Source organism: Pichia kudriavzevii, chromosome 3 (genome assembly GCF_003054445.1).
Source record: "Pichia kudriavzevii chromosome 3, complete sequence".
NCBI classification, from domain to species: domain Eukaryota; kingdom Fungi; phylum Ascomycota; class Pichiomycetes; order Pichiales; family Pichiaceae; genus Pichia; species Pichia kudriavzevii.
The window spans coordinates 1,939,501-1,960,621 of NC_042508.1; the positions used below are offsets into that span (position 1 = coordinate 1,939,501).

At 39.0% G+C, this 21,121-nt stretch overlaps 11 protein-coding genes across 11 annotated transcripts; 6 read left to right on the forward strand and 5 right to left on the reverse strand.

The window, feature by feature from the left end:
* Window positions 1-109: 109 nt before the first annotated feature.
* Window positions 110-1,522, reverse strand: C5L36_0C08950 (uncharacterized protein; the record flags this gene model as incomplete). Its single annotated transcript, XM_029466602.1, has 1 exon — window positions 110-1,522. The coding sequence occupies one exon, from the start codon at window positions 1,520-1,522 to the stop codon at window positions 110-112; it is 1,413 nt and encodes a 470-aa protein (XP_029322462.1).
* A 341-nt stretch (window positions 1,523-1,863) lies between these two features.
* Window positions 1,864-2,910, forward strand: C5L36_0C08960 (uncharacterized protein; the record flags this gene model as incomplete). Its single annotated transcript, XM_029466603.1, has 1 exon — window positions 1,864-2,910. The coding sequence occupies one exon, from the start codon at window positions 1,864-1,866 to the stop codon at window positions 2,908-2,910; it is 1,047 nt and encodes a 348-aa protein (XP_029322463.1).
* Window positions 2,911-3,050: 140 nt separating this feature from the next.
* C5L36_0C08970 (uncharacterized protein) lies at window positions 3,051-6,389 on the reverse strand (the record flags this gene model as incomplete). The annotated part of the gene is made up of 1 exon (XM_029466604.1): window positions 3,051-6,389. The coding sequence occupies one exon, from the start codon at window positions 6,387-6,389 to the stop codon at window positions 3,051-3,053; it is 3,339 nt and encodes a 1,112-aa protein (XP_029322464.1).
* Window positions 6,390-6,902: 513 nt separating this feature from the next.
* On the forward strand, window positions 6,903-7,419 carry C5L36_0C08975 (uncharacterized protein; the record flags this gene model as incomplete). The annotated part of the gene is made up of 2 exons (XM_029466605.1): window positions 6,903-6,931; window positions 7,248-7,419. 2 exons carry the CDS (start codon window positions 6,903-6,905, stop codon window positions 7,417-7,419), a joined length of 201 nt encoding a protein of 66 aa, XP_029322465.1.
* A 301-nt stretch (window positions 7,420-7,720) lies between these two features.
* Window positions 7,721-10,171, forward strand: C5L36_0C08980 (uncharacterized protein; the record flags this gene model as incomplete). Its single annotated transcript, XM_029466606.1, has 1 exon — window positions 7,721-10,171. The coding sequence occupies one exon, from the start codon at window positions 7,721-7,723 to the stop codon at window positions 10,169-10,171; it is 2,451 nt and encodes an 816-aa protein (XP_029322466.1).
* A 405-nt stretch (window positions 10,172-10,576) lies between these two features.
* C5L36_0C08990 (uncharacterized protein) lies at window positions 10,577-11,242 on the forward strand (the record flags this gene model as incomplete). The annotated part of the gene is made up of 1 exon (XM_029466607.1): window positions 10,577-11,242. The coding sequence occupies one exon, from the start codon at window positions 10,577-10,579 to the stop codon at window positions 11,240-11,242; it is 666 nt and encodes a 221-aa protein (XP_029322467.1).
* A 401-nt stretch (window positions 11,243-11,643) lies between these two features.
* Window positions 11,644-13,533, forward strand: C5L36_0C09000 (uncharacterized protein; the record flags this gene model as incomplete). The annotated part of the gene is made up of 1 exon (XM_029466608.1): window positions 11,644-13,533. One exon carries the CDS (start codon window positions 11,644-11,646, stop codon window positions 13,531-13,533), a length of 1,890 nt encoding a protein of 629 aa, XP_029322468.1.
* Window positions 13,534-13,694: 161 nt separating this feature from the next.
* On the reverse strand, window positions 13,695-14,660 carry C5L36_0C09010 (uncharacterized protein; the record flags this gene model as incomplete). Its single annotated transcript, XM_029466609.1, has 1 exon — window positions 13,695-14,660. One exon carries the CDS (start codon window positions 14,658-14,660, stop codon window positions 13,695-13,697), a length of 966 nt encoding a protein of 321 aa, XP_029322469.1.
* Window positions 14,661-14,895: 235 nt separating this feature from the next.
* Window positions 14,896-15,213, forward strand: C5L36_0C09015 (uncharacterized protein; the record flags this gene model as incomplete). Its single annotated transcript, XM_029466610.1, has 1 exon — window positions 14,896-15,213. The coding sequence occupies one exon, from the start codon at window positions 14,896-14,898 to the stop codon at window positions 15,211-15,213; it is 318 nt and encodes a 105-aa protein (XP_029322470.1).
* A 136-nt stretch (window positions 15,214-15,349) lies between these two features.
* On the reverse strand, window positions 15,350-17,506 carry C5L36_0C09020 (uncharacterized protein; the record flags this gene model as incomplete). The annotated part of the gene is made up of 1 exon (XM_029466611.1): window positions 15,350-17,506. One exon carries the CDS (start codon window positions 17,504-17,506, stop codon window positions 15,350-15,352), a length of 2,157 nt encoding a protein of 718 aa, XP_029322471.1.
* Window positions 17,507-17,888: 382 nt separating this feature from the next.
* On the reverse strand, window positions 17,889-19,682 carry C5L36_0C09030 (uncharacterized protein; the record flags this gene model as incomplete). The annotated part of the gene is made up of 1 exon (XM_029466612.1): window positions 17,889-19,682. The coding sequence occupies one exon, from the start codon at window positions 19,680-19,682 to the stop codon at window positions 17,889-17,891; it is 1,794 nt and encodes a 597-aa protein (XP_029322472.1).
* Between the last annotated feature and the right edge of the window lie 1,439 nt (window positions 19,683-21,121).

Genomic DNA, 21,121 nt, shown 5'->3' on the forward strand with positions numbered 1-21,121 from the left:
TTAGACGAGTAAAAATAGAACAGGATAAAAAGAATTAACATTCAATAGACCATCGGAGCAAATGATGAAAAAGAAGAAGAGTAAGAGAGGGGAAGCTGTTAAGAAAAGGCTATTGATTATTAGCATCTCTTTGTTTTCTGATCTTTTCGTTCTCAATTTTGTTATTAATCATAAGTATTGCATTTTGAATTGAGTACACGTCACCCATTAAAGTTAACTTCCTCTCACTTGCACCAGGAATTTCGTCATTAACTTTGACATAACAGCCTGTATTTTGTCTTATATCTTTCAAGTTTTTACCACCACGGCCAATAACTAAACCAATATGTTGTTGTGAAACGTACAACTCTTGGTTTACCTTGCCATCAGATCCAGTTGAAATTTCTCCTACTCTAGAATTTGTAGCAGCAGATAGACTATTCTGATTCAGACCCATCATTGCCATATTTGATTGGATTCCAGATTGAAGCATACCATTGTAACCCATTTGTTGTGGCATCATTCCTGGCATCATTGGGTTTGGCATTTGGATCATGTTTGCTGCACCACTAAAATTATTGAATTGTCGGTTGCCATGAGATGAGTTTGCATTAGAGTTATTTGATAATACAGGCAATAGGGGCTGATTAAAGTTGGCAGGATTGTAGTAAATTGCCTTTTGTATTTGCTGTTTGTGCTCAATAACGGTTTGTGCCACATAATATGTAGCAATATGAATCGCATCGGCTACACCGGTAATATTTAGAATTCTATCAGTGGAAGCAGGTAGCATCTGATCATTGGCCTTGAGGCTTGCAGCTGAATTTTCCTCGATTTCTCTAAATCTTGAGCCTTTTTTACCAATAATGTAACCCATTATCGAGTGTGGGAATAGTAGGCGTAAATTGTAAGACTTGGACTCTATACTTGAGGATTGATCAAAAGGTTCTCCATTAATTGTTCTGATGATTAGACCAAAAGCTTTTGCAACATATTCTGCGGATCCACGGACGCTAATGATACGTTCGGGAACACCTTTCAAGTTTTCACTAACATTGACTCTTGCATTAGATTGTTCTTTGATTTTAGAAATTGAATCACCGCCTTTTCCAACAATGTTGGCAGTATCTGAAATAGAAGCTAACATTCGGAAATGAACATATGTAGGATCATCATTTTGAACCTTATGAGAGGAGATAGGTCCATTATTTGTGTTAATTTCTGTTGATTTCGATGGTGCAAAATCTTCCTTTGATGGAATGGAGCTAGGTCTTGTGAATGTTTGAGAAGAAGCGTGTTCGTATTCTTCTGAGTTTGCATTAGACAATCCATAATCCCCGGCATGTGACGAACCAGCACCCGTGGTATCCTCCCTTTTAGTACTTTCATCGGGTTGTTCAGGGGTCGATAGAGAAACTGAAGTTTTTTGCTTGTCTTGCTGGATATCCTTTTGTTCAACAGCTTCGGCATCTAATGCGACCCTCTTCACATAATGGGTGGATTCTTTGGACTCCTCAGACTCTTCGTTCTTTCTCTTCAACATGACTCTCCTATTTAATGATGATCCTAGCTTGTGTTGGAAATATGTAACCACTATTAACCATCCTTTCCACTCTTCTGAGCTCAATTGAGGTCAACAGACTTGAGCTGAGCTTAAAACTTTCATTTCAGTGAAACTGCCAACACCCGTACACCAGAACATTTTCTTTTATTTTGCGTTTCGCGGAATAGTTTTGTAATGGGCAAAAAGAGAGGGAGTGAGAAGGGCAAAAGGCAGACAAATTTTTTGAGGTCTCGCTAGATTATCAAGATTTTCTCAGTGAGCGGCGACACACAAGAGAGCTGTCTTGTTTTTTCCGGCAATTTGGCTACGAAACCATTGGAATGTCTGCTGGCCATACACGTGCAACACCACACGAGGAGCGTCATGAAAGTATCTATCAGATAGAAAGTGGGGAATACAATACACCATTGAAATCTGAGTCTCAGGAGACTTCAAATGAAGGGGCCAGTACCAAAAGTATTTGCAATGGTGGCAATAATGAGCAGGTTGAGATTCAAGTGGAGCACCAACAAGAAGAAGATGATGATGATGAAGAGGACGAAGATTATGTTTTGGCAGCAAATAATGATGATGGCGAGGTAATTTTAAACGATAAAGAGATACAGGCCAAGAGTTTGGAAGGGGACGACGATGACGAAGAAGACTACATACAAGAAGAGGATCTAAAGGAAATGGCCAAGTATAGCTCTATTGAATCGAATGAAGGTGGTCTAGTCAAAACAAGAAGACAAAGGCAGTTGGAGGCCGAACAAGAAAGACAGCAAAAGAAGAGTTCCAGTATGATGAATCAATCGAAAACTTCCAATGCGGATATCAATTCGATTTGGGCCGAACTGAATTCCATGTCAAGCTCAAGGCCAAACACAACCAAGGACACGGCTAAGCAGCAGACTGGATTTATGGACACGGAGGAAACAAAGAGTTCAGAACGCGCCAAGCCTACCGCTGATAGTGTATTGAAGCCCCAGACAATTAAGATCACCAGGACCTATGAATTTGCAGGTAAGATGATCACCGAGGAGAAGGAGGTTGATGCAGATTCCGAGGAGGCCAAAGCACATTTGAACTCAACTGCTATTAAAGGGACACCAAAAGAAGGTTCTCTTGAGCCATCCGCACCCCATACTCTAAGGAGAAAGAGGAAGAGAGAAAGTCTACTAGATGCCGTTATAACCAATTCTTCAACTGCAAAACTATCTACATTGGAAAAATCCAGGCTGGATTGGGCTAATTTTGTGGATAAGTCTAAAATTAGTGAAGAACTTAAATATAACAACAAAGGTGGGTTTTTGGAGAAACAAGACTTCCTTAATAGAGTCGAATCACGAAGAGATGGCTTACTTAAGGAAGCGAAATCAAAGAAATAAGACAGAGTTTCTCTCTCTTGTTATGACTCTCCTGCATATATCTTCGAGCTTTGTACTATACTTTTTAATAAATTATGACTCTACAATTTATATCCTGAATGTTTTATAAAAAAATGTAAGATACATATACGTGAATATCTTCAGCTTCTTGGCGTTCTCTTTGTGTTTAACCAATTAACGAAATCAGTAAAAAGACTTGCATTTGCCTTATCCCTTGGAGTGACAGCCCACTTGATCAAATGCTTTAAATATATTTCAGTAGCCCTAGAGATGAACTCCTCATATTTTTCAGGGTTCACAGCAACAATGGAACGCACGAGGTAGATCGCTACTTGCGAACATGCTTGCCCAAGGGCTGCAAACTTCCCCTTTGATGCACGTGATAAAACTTGGTCAAGCAAATCAAAAATATCTCCTAATTTGTCCTCCGGGATTTGGAAAGTATGTTTACAAGTTTTTTTGATAAGCTTATGTGCTTTTTCTCCCACGTTAATGTCAATGGTTAATTCCATCAAGTCTAATAGTATTATGGCAATTGACGCACACTCAATTTGGATTTGTGTTTCTGGATTTGATACGTAAGAATCAAGCAAATCAAGAACTCTTAATTTACACAATGCCATCAATTCTCTTGCATTCTTAGCTTCCAATTTACGTTCATTGCCATTTTTCGAGGAAGATCTCAATTCATCAAGAGAGCTTTTACGCTGTTGGAAAATTGCAGACAATTGAGAATCAATTGCAAGCATTTGTTCATCAGACATGGATTCGTCAGATTCATATGCGTTGTCGTCATCATCGTCATCATCATCATCGTCTTCGTTGTCGTCATCGTTTTCTTGTTCTTGTTCTTGTTCTTCTTTTTCGTCTGCTTCTCTATTTGCCGAAATATCATGATTATTTTTACGATGTCCCAAACCAGCTTCTTCAATTTTGAGTGCCTTAGCAAGTGCAGTAGTTGCAGATTTTTCCACCTCCTCAATTTTTTCGTTGCGGTCAACGTTATCTTCACTTTCTTCATCAGGTTCTTCACTTTCACTTTCACTCTCAGTCCCTTCTTTCAATTTATTTTCGCTATTCTCATTCTCTTCATTTGCCTTTCCTTCATCTTCATCTTCATCTTCATCATCATATTCATCAATAGCCTGGTTGAACAGTTGTTCCATACCCGCCTTGTTTTCTCTAGTCATCAACACATCGAACAGCCTGTCTAATTGCTCCTGCTTGATATCCAAAAATACACTTTCCCATATATTATTACCAATTCTTTTCTTTAGTTTACTTTTTTGTGTCGTATAACTTAACATTAGATCAATTAATGTGTCTAAAATGTTTGAGCTTTCATTCCCCTGCTTGAAATCTTCGTAGACGTTATCCAAATCATTTAAAATACTTACGGATTCCAAATCACCACCATACAACTCCAGAAGTGCTGTGCTCAATAACATGATTAGGCATTTACTGATTCTTGATTTTGAAATATTCAAGCCAGTGGATTTAACTGATTTGGCCAACTCATTCCAAGCCTTGAAAGATTTTTCCTTGACTTGTTTAATATCTAGTTGGCTATCATAACCCATATCAGCATCGACATCAACGTCACTATCCTGATCAGCATCATTAACCTCCTCAATTTTGTCTAGATTATCAATGGTGGTAATCAATTCATTTGATTGATCATATTTGTGCAAAAATTCAACAAGAAAACCGGACCAGTCAACTTGGTTTTTACTGCACTCCATAAGGTCGGATAATACTGAAGACAACCTATCTTTTGCGAGTTTCAATGTACTTCCACTATATGGAATTTGGGCTTTGACATAAATAACTTTAGCAAAATATTCAAGAATCTCTTTACATTGTGAAATCACCTGTAAGGTTAATACTTTATCGTTTGATTTTTCAATGACAGCTTTGATCAGTCTTTTGTTGCCACGGACAACATTGAGTAAGGAGTCAAATATAAATGTATGAACATCTTCCTCTAATGAGTGGGTGTCATCCTTATTATTCGTCTTTGATGATAGTTCATTGTATGACTTGTTCATAATCCAATCGATGATTTCTACCCAAAAAGTGACCTCAGTTTCAAGATTGTTAGGGTCTGATTCATCATCAAAAATATTTGACAATATATCTCTAATAATTTTCGATTTGCTAACTCTATCAAATAGTACACATTGTCTCTCCAATGAACGAACCATACATAACCTTGCATTTTCATGTCTCAAAGTTTTAGAGGTTTTAGTAGCGTTCTCAAGAACATTCACCGAAAGAGAGTGCAAAACACGGTCCTTCTTAGAAGTGTGATTAATCAAACAACGAGTGATATTTTGATCAAATAAAACAGAGAAAAACTCAGGTATAAATGAAGGCAGTTTGAAAGATAAGTCTAATATTTGAAGTCCAGTATGTTTACGTTCTGGCGAGGCATTAGCTGAGAAAAATGTTGCATCAAAAGTAGGCCAAAATGTAGCCAAAGATAATTTGTTTGAAGTTTTCTTATCGTTTTTCGTACCTTTACTTGATTTCTTCTTCTTCTGAGGTGGCTCTTGGCTTGTTTCGCGTTCGTTCTCCATGAGTTCAGACAATAGTGGCACCCAAACATAATGTAGTTGTGGATTCCAAGAGCCTTTTTGAATCTGGGGTTGTTGCTGATCATTCTTTGCCTTGGTTTTCTTTTTCTTCTTTTTATCTTTCTCGTTGGTTTCACTTTCATTATTATCTTCGTCGTCCCCATTGTCATTATGGACAATTCTATCCAAAAATGCATCCTTCAGCACCGCCAAGTTGCCCTTTGTCAAAGGATCATCGTTTTTCCAATGTTGTGACCGCTGGATAGATGCCAAGTCAGACAAATTCTTGCGTTCCGCAACAGGAATTGTCAAATACACGAGCAACCCATCCATGGACAATAATAGACTATTCTCTGCCAATTTGGTCAATATATAAGGAATGACTTCTCTATCGGCAGCCAAATGTAGCTTATTGATTAATTTGATTATGGTGACAACGGAAATTTCTCTAATCCACGATTTAGTCAAAGCAATAGAGAAGAGTTCATCAATGATTTCAATAATTAGCGAGTGTGGTGGATCATCCAAGAGGCTGGAACCAATGAGAGATTGAATGCCAAATATTTTTGCAAATAAATAAGCACGTAAATTCTTACCTTTATGTTTTGCCTTAACGGTTTTATCCAAATGAGTGTTTAGATCAGATAAGAAAGTCTTTGCGGTATATTTCAATGCCTCACTACCAGATAGCAGAGACAAAAGTTCAGTCAAACACATGGAAAACCCAATCCTGGCAGAATCGTGACCCGATGCAAGCCCACTCATGAGTCTCTGTAATGCATACTTGTATTCAGTTTCGGAATTTTCTTCAGCCAACTCCTTTATAAGAGAGGTTGCTGCCTGGATTCTCTCCTTGGAGAGGTTTGAGGCCAGTCTATAGTAATGGTCCTTACTTACACCCATTCTGCCAAAACTGTTGTGCTGTTTCTTAGCCAATTTCTAAATGGATCCGTGTACGATACTTTTATTTAAAGCAAACTATTCGTTTTAAAAAAAAAAATTTTAAATTTTATATTTTTTCACATTTAAATTTTATATTTTTTCACATTTAAATTTTATATTTTTTCACATTTAAATTTTTATATTTTTCACATTTAAAATTGAAGAAATAAATTCTGCCCCAAACCATGTTGGCGACGCAGAAATTTTCACTCGTAACTAAACAAACCCCTGTAATGCGCCACATGCGCCACACTCACCACGTGACTCTTTATACGTCTTTTTTCTTTCCCCTCTTTTGGTTGCGGACATGGTTACACAGCGCGCGTCCCATAGGGATTGTTTTACCTCTCACTTGGTACAGCGAAGTCTCTCTGTCTTTGAAATTCAGTGGTGAAATTGCCCTTGTTTGAAGGTAATCGTTGATATCCACATTAGAGGAAGCATCCATTCATAAACGCACACACATAGTCAAACATGTCTGCTTGGAAGAAGGCCGGTATCTCGTATGTATATTGCGTACACGTTTCCTAGACGGGAGATGGGCCCCGTTTTGGTCCCTTTGAGTTCCTCCCTCCCCCACAAGAGACACTTTACTAACATTCACTGTTTCTCGTTGATTTTACATCGCATGGATAGACAGAGGAGGTAATGAGCTTTGAAGGCCAACTATTTTTGCCCTCTTCTTTGACTGCGTGCTTTTCTGTCAATTGGTACGTTTGTCATTGTTGTATGGCTGTTCCATCCCCCCCTCTCTCTCTTTTTGACGTTGTCTATCCATTTGCTGAATGTTTATGGCGAATATCTTTATCTTTTGTGCAGCGTTAACAAGTACTTTACTATCTCTGCAAAGACCCTCACCAAGGCTCTCAAGCCAGAACTACAAGCAAAGGCTACCAGAAGATACATTTCTGAAGTCAAGGTCCAACACATCAAGAATGGTGAAGTTGTTAAGACCGTTGATTTAACTTCCGGTAAGGAGCTCAAATTATAGAGGCGCCATCTATACCAGCCGCTCCTTGTGGGCTCAACTATATTTATTCTATATAACCATCAGTCTATTTATTATATTTTTAACGAACGTTGTTTATTAGTGAAGACGTGTATTTCCAAATTGTAGCCATGTAAGCGTCTCTAGTGATGTACCAGCGAAATTTGAAATCCGATTCGATGTCCAATTATTAGGTGTATATGCATTATTTCTTTGTTTGAGAAGCAAACGGTGTATAAGGACAGAGAGAATAGTTACACTGTCGCCAAACACGAGTAGGTAAGGACGTGCAGCTATTGACAATATGTTCCTTGGGCCGAGATACATCCATCACTTTTCTACACAACAAGTAACAAGGAGCTTGACGCAATTACTTACACCAAAACATTATGGAGTTTGTCTTGTGAGACACAATTCAGCGATACCATCGATATCCAGTAATCTCCATGTTATGCTACTTCCCCAGAACGTCACTAATGGACACTTGAGCTTGATAACGAAACGGTGTTTTGCAACTTCGAATTTAAACTTCAAGGAGAACGAAAAGGTGGGAAAGACTAAAATTTCACCATCTGAATTAGTAGGGAAACACAAAGGAGAGAGCAAAGATCCTTCGGAACGGGGAGAACATGTGAAAGGTTGGAAGGAGAAACTATTGGGGATCACGCATGAGGAATCGAATAGTGCAACATTCTCAGAGGTGTGGAGATTGATAAAGTTGGGTAGGAAGGACCTACCACTATTCTTATTGGCAATGACATTATTGGTGATTTCTGCAGCCATTGTGATGTCGTTACCGAAAATTACCGGTTTGATATTAGATGCAACCAGGAATTTCACCAAGCTTGATGATGTTGAAATTTATGGATATTCATTAGAAGATTTCTTGTATTTAATGGCGGCAATGTTGGCGATCTCAACGGCTGCAACGGTGGCTAGGATTATAATGATGAGAATCTTGGGTGAGAATTTGGTTTCAAGGTTAAGATCCAACTTCATGAAGAAAATCTACATGCAAGATATGTCATTTTATGATAAGAATAAAGTTGGTGATTTGATTTCGAGATTGAGTTCAGATGCTTATGTTGTCAGTAAATCAATTACGCAAAATGCGTCTGACGGTATCAAGCACTCCCTTGTCTTGGGGTCATCCATAACCATGATGTTTGTTTTATCGACGAAATTATCCCTGATTATGTTGGCATTTGCTCCACCACTACTGTTTTTCTCGTACTTATATGGTTTGAAAATTAGGTCCTTATCTAGACAGTTACAACAAGCAACAGGTGCATTAACAAAAGTCAGCGAGCAACAGTTGAACTCCATCAGGACAATTCAATCGTTTACTGCCGAGACAAAAGAATTACGGCGTTACAATGAAAGAATCAGAAGCGTTTGGAAGATTTCAGTAAAGGATGCCATAACTAATGCTACATTTTTTGGATCCACAGGAATTTTAGGGAACACCACATTTATACTTACGTTAGCACTTGGTACAAGGTTTGTATTTGATGGTTCAATGACTGTTGGTGATTTAACAGCGTATTTGATTTATACCGAATATTGTGGGAACGCCACATTTGGTATTGCCAGTTTTTACACTGAGCTCTTCAAGGGTGCCGGTGCAGCCAGTAGATTGTTTGAAATGTTAGACATCAAGCCAAGTATCGATCCAATCCACGGCCATAAGTTGGTGAGTAGTATCAACAGGTCGTCAACGCCAATCGAGGGCAAGGAAGTTGTTTGTAAGGGACACATTAGATTTGAAGATGTATCATTTGCCTACCCAACAAGACCCAACAATATTGTTTTTGACAAGTTATCATTTGACATACCAGCAGGCACTAGTGTTTGCATTGTTGGCCCCTCCGGTAAGGGTAAATCAACCATTGCCTCGCTCTTACTCCGGTTTTATCAACCCCTGAGTGGGCGTATAGTAGTTGATGGACACAATCTGGAAGAATTTTCGGTACACTCTGTACGTCAGACATTTGGGTTTGTCCAGCAAGAGCCGGTGTTGATCGAGGGTACCATCGAGGAGAACATACGGTACGGCTTGCCCCTGAAGCTTTCCAAGAGGCTCAAGAGGTCAGACGTTGAATGGGCTGCGCAGAAGGCCAACTGTGACTTTATCTACTCATTACCTGAAGGCTTTGATACAAACATTGGACCTAGAGGATCGTTGTTATCTGGAGGACAGCGCCAGAAGATTGCGTTAGCCCGGTGTCTGATCAAGGAACCTCCTGTTTTGATCCTCGACGAAGCTACAAGTGCTCTAGACAGCAAGAGTGAGTCTGCTATCAACGAGACTCTGGAGAGATTGATGAAGAGCGGTAAAATGACCACCATCAGTATAGCCCATCGACTCAGTACCATTGAGCGTTGCGAATACATCCTTGTACTTGGATACCACGGGAGTATCGTGGAGCATGGTAAATTCAGAGACCTTTGGTCCGAGAAAAACAGCCATCTATGGAAGTTGCTCAACACCACTCCATCATCTCCAAGCAACGGATCCGAGCAAACCAAATCTCATGGTCCTCCCTTTGATGGCGATGGAGAGGGCAGCAACGAACGTGATGACGTTGAGAGGAGAACGACAGACGATGCCGAAGGTGACGACGAAACCGAAAGTGCCAACAAAGAAGTCAACGATGCAAATAGTGACAATAACAATCTATCTAACGTGCAGAAAGAAAATGAGGCTACAGAACGTCTTCCCCCTACAGAAGGTGCCATCCGCATGAGGATGTGAGTCTGTATTGCCCTTCTTTCCCCTGTCTATACAAACGACCCGCTGTATTCGAGCGGTATATACATGTATCTATGTACACTCATCAATATAATATTACTTTTCGATAATATGCCAACTCAATTTTTCTATAGTGTAACCCATGTAGTGATTAAATGCTGGTACGAGAAGCAAAAACATTTCTATTGCGCAAACACACGAGTTTTTACAAGTGGCGTACTTTTTTTTTTTTTTTTCTCTCTCTCTTCTCCTCCGCTGGCGCTCATTCTCTTCCAGTGCTGTCCTTGGGGGAGTCTCTGTGTGTCTTCATCAGGCCAAATAAAAGGGAGAATCTCTCCTCTTTAAGGTGTGTATTGTTTCTTTCCATAGAGTAGACCCTTTAATCTCTTTAGAGCTATTAGGAGAAACATGTCAGCGGCAGCCATTTTAGCCAAGGAGCTCAAGGAGCTTTCGAAAAACCCTACCTACCACATCTCTCTCGATAACGACAGTATCTTTGACTGGACACTGGGGATGTACATCATCAACCCAGAGTCTCCCTGGAACCATTACTATCTCTCTGCGAAGATAAACTTCCCGCAAAACTATCCCTTCTCTCCACCTTCGTTTAGGTTTTCTCCTCCTATTTTCCATCCCAATGTTTACTCCGATGGTCGGGTATGTATCTCGATTTTACATGAAGCCGGTACCCAGTATCAAGACGAACCCTCAAATGAAAACTGGTCGCCAGCCCAGTGTGTAGAGAGTGTCATTATGAGTATCGTGTCCATCTTGGACGATCCAAACATTCTTTCACCGGCCAACGTTGACGCCAGTAAATTGTGGAGAGACCATAGAGAAGAGTATAAAGACAAGATACGCAAAAAGGCAGAACAGTCACGAATAAGCATACCTGAGGACTTTGTCATTCCTGACGACAAGGTGGCAATCTCTGCTTCCCCAGTTTCTCAAGAGGAGGAGGACGACTGGTTCTTTGAAGACGATTCCGACGACGACGAGGATCAAATGTCCTACGAGGAAGACGAGGCCGAAATGAGTGAAGATTACGACGACGTGGAGGAAGACGACAAATAATACTGCAAACTCGCAAAACTAATCATCATGCATAGTAACAACACTGCGTCCCATTACTACCCTCTGCCGCCAACGCCATTATCATTATCATTATTAATATCATTATTAATATTAATATTATCATTACTATCGCCACTACTACCAATACTAGTCCTAGCACTACCTCTCGGGTGTTTTATATCCATACTATACTCTATATAAAACTACATACCAAACGCATTAATGAAAATAGGTTATAGGAAATGGAAAGTTTTGTCCGCCGTTTATTTCTCTACACCTTTTGAATGTCTCGAATCAAACAGGGAATTGACCAGTAGAATTTTTCATGGCTGGCCACATGATATCTTTTGTTTCTTTTCCATTGTCCCCGGTGTGCAGTACCGAGAGTGAACCCATTAACGATGGCTAAAAAGGACAAGAAAAACAAAGAGGCAAAGAAAGCGTTGAAGGCTGCCAAGGCTGAGAAAAAGGCTGCCAAGGGTGATTCCAAACTGAAGAAACTATCGAAAAAGGCAGGTGACGATATTGAAGATGATGTCGATATTGATACCTTGTTAGCGCAACTGGCAGAAGAGCAAGCTCAATTCGAAGCGGTACATGTGTCGACAATTGACAAACCCATCAAGAGGACGAATGCGACCCTTGTAGCTGCTCCAATGGCCCAGCGCCGGGAGCTGTTTTTATTTGGTGGTGAAACAGCAAATAACCAAGGTATCGTGCATTTCCATAATGATTTGAACGTATATTCGCCTGATAGTGACACTTGGAGGAGATATGTTAGTAAAAATTCTCCATTGGCAAGATCGTCCCATGCAATGTGTTTCCATCCTTCGGGTATCATGGTTTTACATGGTGGTGAATTTTCTTCTCCAAAACAGTCCACCTTCCACCATTACTCGGATACTTGGATCTTGGACGTCGAGTCTAAGGAATGGGCTAAAGTGGAGGAAAAGAGGGGCCCAAGTGGAAGATCGGGTGCTAGAATGGCTGTTTGGAAGAACTATGTTATTCTTTCGGGCGGTTTCAGAGACCTGGGTTCCCACACAACTTACCTGAATGATCTATGGTTGTTTGACGTAATGAGTTATAAATGGACCCAAGTTGAATTCCCGCAAACCATGAGTATGCCAGATCCAAGATCTGGCCACTCCTTCATCTGTTACAATGATGAGTGCGTCCTTTATGGTGGCTATACAAAGGTGAAGGCAGGTAAAGGGTTACAGAAAGGTAAGGTTTTAACTGACACATGGACTTTGAAGATGAAGTCGGATATCAAATCCTTAAGATGGGAGAGAAAGAGGAAGCAAGGGTGGCAGCCATCTCCAAGAGTTGGGTGTTCCATGCAGCTGCACAAAGGCAGAGGTTTCCTCTTTGGTGGTGTGTATGACTTGGATGAAACTGAAGAGACTCTAAGCTCTGAATTTTATAATACACTTCTAAGTTATAACTGTGAGACTAATAGATGGTTCAATTTGAAATTAAAACCTCGTAAGAAGAGGGAGGTTGTTAAAAAGGAAAAAATCAATAGGGACAAAGAACTGGAGGACATTTTAAATGAAATTTTGAAGAATGCTAATTTGAATGACGATGATGACGGGGAGGTGGAAGCAGATTCTACCAAAAACTCCATTGGAGAAGATGACGAGGAAGAAGAGCACAAAAAGAAGGAGTATCCTATTAGAGCGCAGTACCCACACGAAAGATTCAATGCTCATACTTGTGTTATGGACGATATCTTCTACATTTACGGTGGTGTTTGGGAAGATGGGGAGATTGAGTGCAATTTAGACTCTTTCTATGCAATTGATATATCTAAACTTGATGGAGTTACTATATTTTGGGAAGACTTATCTGAAATCGATGCAGCAACTGCAGAATTCGAAGATGAATTTGAAGACGATGAAGACGAGGACGATGAAGATGACGATGAAGGGGATGAAGAAACTGATCAGAAGCTAATTGCAGAAGACGAGGACGAAGAAGAGGACGAAGAGGATGCAGAAGATGTCGAGCCTGCTATCCCTGATGAAAGGCCATGGCTTCCACATCCTAAAGCTTTTGAGTCTTTGCGTAATTTCTATGTGAGAACAGGTGCCGAATTCTTGAAGTGGGTCATTGATCAAAATAGAGATTCCAGAGGTAAGGATTTGAAAACCAAGGCGTTTGAATTGGCTGAAACCAGGTGGTGGGAGAGAAGAGAAGCAGTGCAAGCCGAGGAAGAAGAATTGGAGGAGAGTGGTGTTGAGCAAGTCATTGAAAAAGACTTCTCTAAAGCTACAAAAAGAAGATAGATCTTGGCTTTTCATATTACAACCTATATCAGAAACTTATTACAACTACTCTTCGAATTTCTATTTGGTCATGCTTAATTTATAAAGCACTAATTTATAAAGCACTAATTTTCTAAAGCTTTTTTTAATATACAACTGTTAATAATAAATTTATATTAATTCTATGCAAAATGAATACCAACTTGATGGAACGCATATAATAGTTTTAGGAAATCAGTTTGATCTAATTTTGCTGATCTCTTTTCACCAAAACCGGTCTCTGCAAATACTTTCTCCACACTCTGCTTAACAATGGTGGAATAATCCGCATCATCTTCATATAACATTTCCCCTCTTTGTTCGCCCAAGTATTGAAGGTACGCCTTATAGTTCTTCTCTAGAATTTCTAAGATTTTACTATTTCTAAAAATTGCACCTAAAGTCTTATTTTTTCTGTTGAAACAAAAACGTAATAGCCCATCCCATTCATTGTAATCGATGTTTGGCTTTGGTATTTTTGGTTCAATTTTGACCACACTGGATTCAACTTTTGGAGGTGGTCTGAAATTGTTTTTTCCAACCTTCATCACATGTTTAACATTAGACCACATTTGGGCATTTGCTGATAAACGATTGTACAATGTGTCACCTGGCCTAGCAGTTAGATTCAATGCAAACTCTCGTTGAAACATCAACACAGCAATTCTGGGTGGTCTAGGCATTTCTAAAATTCTGAAAACAATTCCAGAGGAGATCTGGTAAGGGGTGTTGGAAATGCAGACATCAAAATATGGTAAATCTTTGATTTTCATAAAATCGCCCATGATAATTTCAAGTTTCTTTTCCAGCGGTGTTCCTTGAACACGCTTGGTTAATTCGGCTGCCATTTTAGGATCAACTTCTACAGCGTAAACTTTTCTTGCTTGTTCTAAGATACGGACAGTTAAGTTACCAGTACCTGGACCGATTTCAAGGACAACATCGGATGGTTTAATTTCTGCTTTATCAACAATACCTTGTGCAATGAGTGGATTCTTTAAAATATGCTGACCAAGGTCAGTGTTGAACTTGAAAACCTTGTTTATTTGGGAACTTCCCGAAGGATCTGGTTTATTACCATGAAATGATTTCTTTGCAACTTTACCCATGTCTTCCTTTGCCCTCCGGTTGATACAAAGATAACTTTCTAGAAGGCAGCAAAATAATAACGTTTGTTAAATGGAAAAAAAAAAAAAAAAACTGAAAGAAATTTCAAATTTTTTTCTCCTCTTTTTCCACACATTTAGAATTTGTGATTTAATTGTTGATCTCAATTTCTGTTTATTATCTGCGAAAAGACAGTCCAGGAGAACCTATATTTTAAAACTCCACAAGTCAACGAAAATGGCTACACCAAACGCACCACCAAATGGAATAAGATCAAAAAGAACAGAAACGAAATCACAGTACAAGTCTAGGACCGCAGATGTTACTCCAGAGCAGCTTCGTAAGATTAAAGGTTACAGATTGATGGCAGCGGGTGCAATTTTCCTTATAGTCCCATCTCTAGAATTATATCGTCGACTTTATGCTGGCGGGGAAAGACGTATCCAACAGGGCGAGTGGAATCCATTGGATGGAACTATCAAGCAATGGGAAGAGGAAGAAAAGATAAAGAATTTTAAAAGCTCCTGGCTGACTAGGATATTTGGTGAAAAATAGTACACCACCACTCGAACCAAAGTAGTCGAATCTTGTCTATAGTGACACCTACAAATGAAAGTTTATTTCCTTTGTATTTACATATTTCCGTTATTGTTATATAGTGTACAATTTATCCAGTAATTCAAATGTGCAGTCAGATCGATGTTATCCTAGATTTTGGGATATGGCTTGATCTAGAGCCCAGAGATGTAGCCCCCCTAGCCTTCAACATATGCAAACTAGGCTGACCAGGCTGTCGTAGTCGGCCAAGCTGAATTGGCCTTTCACGAGGTATCATCTCTCTTTGGGTCATGACGGAGGTAGGTCTGGAGTACATTCCAGAACTTAGAGAACTGTGGACAGATGTTGGAGAATCAGTACCGAGTTTTGAAGAAATTGAGCTTGCAATATTCTCGAGCCTAGAGTCCGGACGTTTTGGCTGAATGGGCTGTCTGATTCCTACCCTTGTCTGCATTCGGCTTGCCGAACGTATGAGAACCATCCGTGATTCTGGCCTTTTTGGTAATGGAATACGAGATGTCAAGAGATCCGGAGAAGTAGAGGAAACAGACATATCTATATTTAAAGGGAAAGATTTGCCTGGCGTTTCCATCAAATCATCAGAATGAATCGATGTGATAGAGGTGTCGCTCTCATCATTGTCTGATGATGCTCGTATGTTCACTACTGTTGATTGATCAAACTGTAATAAAGAAAAGTTAGAAAGGGGTCTCATATTGAAAGAAGATAGCCTTCTTGATTGAGGTTCATCATCTGTTGGTAACATGACATATTTTTTGGTCGGACTGATTCTCGGAGTTGATGATGGAGTAGAAAGAGGCATTTTGAACCTATTGAAACTTCTACTATTTGGCGTAATGAACGGATCGGGCGAGTCAAAGATATTTTTCGTCTTCATGACATCGGGAGAAGAGCTGCTACTTCCAAAAGAATCAACACTACTTGGGGTACTCGTATGTGTAGTCACTCCACCATCATCCGTAGACAGTTGTATTCCCATTTTCATTCTTTGTATGATTTGTCTGTTTTCTTTGGAGAAAACGCTATCATCAATACTTTTGGGAGTCTGAAAGATTTTAACTTCATCGTTTTTCTTTTGCACATTGTTGCTTAGTATAGGTTTCATATTTAAAGAATCAGCCAATGGATTGCTAAAAGTACGCCTCGGTTTTGGTGTTTTAGTTTTCATTATGGCAGTTTGACTCATGTTTTCATCTTGTTCAGCTGAAGCTAGCGTTTTCTCTATTATTCTTAGCTTGGCTTTAGAAGTATCACTTACTCCATAGAAATGTTCTATTGGCTTAATAATATCAAGAACATCCTGTAAAACAGATGGCGGGTGATTCTGGTCGACATTCACAAGATCAAAAACCTTCTTACAAATTGCATCATTCCTTGAAACAATGTAGTCATCTTTGAAGCTTTTCAAGTCTTTTCTGTAGGTGTTGTACCTTGACAAGATACTTTCGTATTTGGCTATTGTGTCACTCACAAGGCTTTTATAATGTCGTTTACAGCTGCAATAAAATTGTTCGAGAGATTGTGGAATCAAATTCAACGATTGGGAAATGGGTAGTATTGATTCATACAAATTAGAGTAAACCTCAAATATCTGGCTATCCATTGTGGTAAAAATTATAAATCCACTATACTTGCCTGAGTCTTGAAACATTTCTATGTTCTTTTTATCCTTTTTGAAATCTTCAAGTGTGTAGCTCTCAATGTGCTTTTCAATTTTCAGTAGTTTGTTCTTTTCAATTATCAGATCCAGCTGTTCTTGACAGTACAGAATTTCATTGTGAACTGAAGTCAATACTTCAGTTTGAATCTCATTGTAAAGGCTCAAAATTCCTACTCTTTCTCTATAGGTGTGTATTATTTTTTTTAAACTTAAACTTTGGTTGCAGATCTTTGTCAGAATATCCAAAAGTGTGTCCAATTTCTCAGTTGGCAACCTTGCGAGCTGATTTAAAAACTTATCGATGTTAAACTCAAGAGAATCAATACAATGGAAAATCTTATTTAATTCGACCCTTCCTGAAATAATCCAATTGGGATCATGGTCATTTAAGCTTCCTACTTTAGAAACAATCTTCATTGCACTTTGTAATTTCTCCAAAGATGCATTGATTGCCAATGTATTTTCAACAAGAACTAATAGTTTCTCGTCCGTGAGCTCCTCCGCTTTGTAGTGAGCTGCGTCCTCTATCAATGCGTTCAATGAATCAAAGTTTTCTATTCCAAACTGTTCTTCCAGAATGTCTTTGATTTCCTTGATTTTAGTGGTCATGTTTTAGTGTCATTAATCGGATACTAGCTTTCTCTATAGGAACAAAGGTGGGGGAGGAGAAGGAGAAGAGGGCAGAGTGTCAACTTCAAAATAAAAGGTAAAGGGGGATATACCCGGCTAGTTTCTGTTTCCTGTAACAAATATTTATTGACTCAGTATAACACGGAGTTTGTTATTAGTCTTCACTGTGTACAAAGATAAAAGCGTGAAGAAAAGAAAGAATAACATGTACACAAAAAATATCAATGAATCTCTAATTGTTTTCGTTTTCCCCTGATTGGAAATTTTTCTCAATCGCGTTTCAGAAACTCAAACCTATTATATACATATAGTTAATTTACTCTCTTGAAAATGACGTTCCCCTAGAGGAGCACATCGGAAGCTATAGATAAAGAATCGAGGGTCTGGCTGGTTCGTCCTTTTGATATTCAACATCTCTATCAAACCCCTCTTTTATGGCTTTTTCTATGGTCGAGACGCTGGTCTGAGGAACGGAATTTGGAGGTCTTTTTTCAAAGACGTATTTATTCCAGAATTGCTTCGAATTTCCTTGCAGGAACTCCATTCTCGGTTGAATGTAATCAGAGCACAAAACATCTACGTTCTCAAACCCAGCAAAAGTGAAATCTGTTGATTCCGCTCCGCAAAGCAGTTCATTTATGGAAGTAATGAGCTTCAGCTCAAAATCACAACCATAAAATTTGATATGGTTACCAAATATCCTCCTTTGGTTTCCTGTGTTGTCTTTATAAACCTTACTATTTTTCATTTTAAAGGGATGTAAAGTTTCCTCCACATGAAAGAATAGTGGTGTTGAAGTAAAGACATTAAAAGGCCTCCGAATCTTTTCAAAATAGTCATACTTGAAGTCGTTTTTCAGTTCTCTTCTCTGCTCAAAAAGACTTAATAGGTTACCCTTCAATAGTTCATAGTCCTCATTCGGATCATAATGACCTGTTATTGAAGTTACTTGTGTTAGGCTGTTAATTTCTTCTCCAATCTTATCTGCTGTTTTAAAGAGCTGATAATAAGGTTTTTTGAAATAATGAGCAGCGGCAACAATATAATCACCATTTCCTTTGGATGACACTGCGTTCAGAAGGGGGAAGTATCTTGAAGGTCCATCATTGGTATAGTATAACATTAATAAGAGCACATCCAAGTTTTTTCTCTTGTTTATTAACAACAAGTCACTCGTTGCTGCATAGTCGGAAGAAGTGCCTTTTAAGTCGTGGAAACTTAGTTGAGTGTTCTCGTGATCCCTTTGTGCTTTTGCTTGCAGGTGTTGGTGGATATCTTCAGGTGATACCCATCTATCGTTAAGAATACGCACTGGGTTATTCTCAACTTGAATATCAGAAATTTCATAATATGATGGTGTAATTGACGTTCGATAAACAGAAGGCCATACTATTAGTCCAAACTGAGAGATAACTTTACCTTCGAACAAATGGTCCGGGTTGTGTAGAGGAATAGTATCTGGTGAAATAAAGAGTGCGTTTTCGAAGGACGAGGCTATAATTGCCAGAGTTCCAATCAACTTTGAATTATATCTAAGTTTTTGAAGGTTCTTCTTACCAAATATACCATTCATGAAAACACAAGTGGCATCGTATGAAGGGAATATATTATCACAAAGGTTTAAATTTGGTTCATAAAACGGTGGAATAATCACCTCAATTGGATTTTTTGCACCTGTTTCTCTCAATTGTTTTATCAGTAACATTGATTTATAATCATTATTACCGCCACCAATTGTGACATATCCTGATCCGCAATAACCTTCCACGTGGATCTCTTTAGGAATGAAAGAAACTATTTTTCGATGGTTTACCTTCAGCTGTTTTATTATTTCCGGGCTGAAATCTTCTAACTCTTTGAGCTCAGTTTCAGAGACATCAGCATATATATTTTCCATCTCCGCATTGGCACGGGTTCCAAACATTAGCTTGTCGCCGTGTACAATGGCCTTGTCAAGTTCATTAAAGTATTTCTTGAAGAACTTTTGAAACTTTTTCGAGGATGGCTTGCTAATTGAGCTACCTTGACTTTGGTATGAGCAGAAAAACAGCCAAATCAAACCCAGGAATAACACTGTCTTCAAAATGGTCTGCTTGTGTTGTTGTAGGTTCCCCTTAAACTGTCTGGGTCCAAAACTTTTTTCTTTCATGTTCATTTTTTCTTTTCCTAGTAGAAGATCCCACACATTAAAAAGTTTTTTAGTGTTCCTACTGTGCAACTAAGGAAAAGTAAATAAGATTACATTCCAATGAAAATCCAGTCTACACCTGCAAATCACATCTAATAATATTCCAAGATTCATCATGGCGAAGATCTTTAGTCCATCGCATCAAGCGGGATTCACCTGCAGGTGAGTGGTTGCTAATGCGTATTCAGAGCAAAAAATCTTGCATTAGTACCGCGAGAATTATGCAGAATGGCCAAAGCTCGAAGAAGGGTGCATTAATTTGTTCGGCCTTAATTATTAGCTTGAGGAAATAATGCATGAAGATGCAGATTTTCTTTCGAAAAAAAAAGACGATCATGTATCTCTGCATATGTTTAAAATGGCCAAAATTTTCAAAATCAGCCGACTGGGTTATGCTCCGCTCCACTATGTTTGACAAAATATAGCAGTCTGTAATAGCTAGTATGTAATGGTAAGCTAGCATTGACTCTTGGTTTAGTGGAAGGAAGTGGTACCCAGAGTATGGCTGGCGATGTGACTGCTTCCGCTGTAGTCGTGCAAGGACTATATTCCAACCTCGGACAAAGGCTGATAGTTGTGGTTAATGTGTCACTAAAGTAAGGAACGTTATTGGCATCGAAAGTTTCAGACGCTAATGGGTCAAAGTAGCGTTGTTGGAACCAACAACAGATCGATGCTCGGATGCATAGTAACGTTATGCGGGTAATTATCGGTGAAGTATTCGGCGTTTGTGTGGACGCAATCATAAAATACGCAGATATTATTCTCGTCAAGATAATGCGGACAATATAATTACAACTCCACACAACCCAGTGCTATGACATGTTTGCTAGTACATGTACCACCAGCACTTTACCTGCGATTGTCTCTTCAAGGTGAGTCAGAGAGGTGGATCGTTGGTCTCTTTTCCATATAGTTTGAAGTCTGTGGAAATATGGATACTACCCTTAAAAAGACACAAGATCTAGTTTGACCTAAGAAATTGTATCCATAGCCAAAAACTTTGGTACATTTAAATTAGATATTGAAAAATAGCCAAGTGCAAACCGATTCATGTACTGTTAAAAGACATATATCGGATATATCTATCAATAAGTAGAAGTGATTCAGCTATATAAGAATGACAAGAAGGACACTCTTTAAAGAAAAAAACACTTATGACGAAATCAAGTATGATTATTCTCTACCTCCTTATGATGTCACCTCACATTTTGTCTCTGATATTCCAGCCTTTGAATTTTAGGAACTGCATCGCCAGAAAACTTTCATCTCATGACTTCAAAAGAAAAAGAACATCAAAGACATGATGGTTCCTTGGATTGGCTATACCTTTATGGGGAATGATCATGTAGGTACTTAGCATAAACCTATATGGTAGTATGCCTGCTCAACTCTTTATTTTTAAA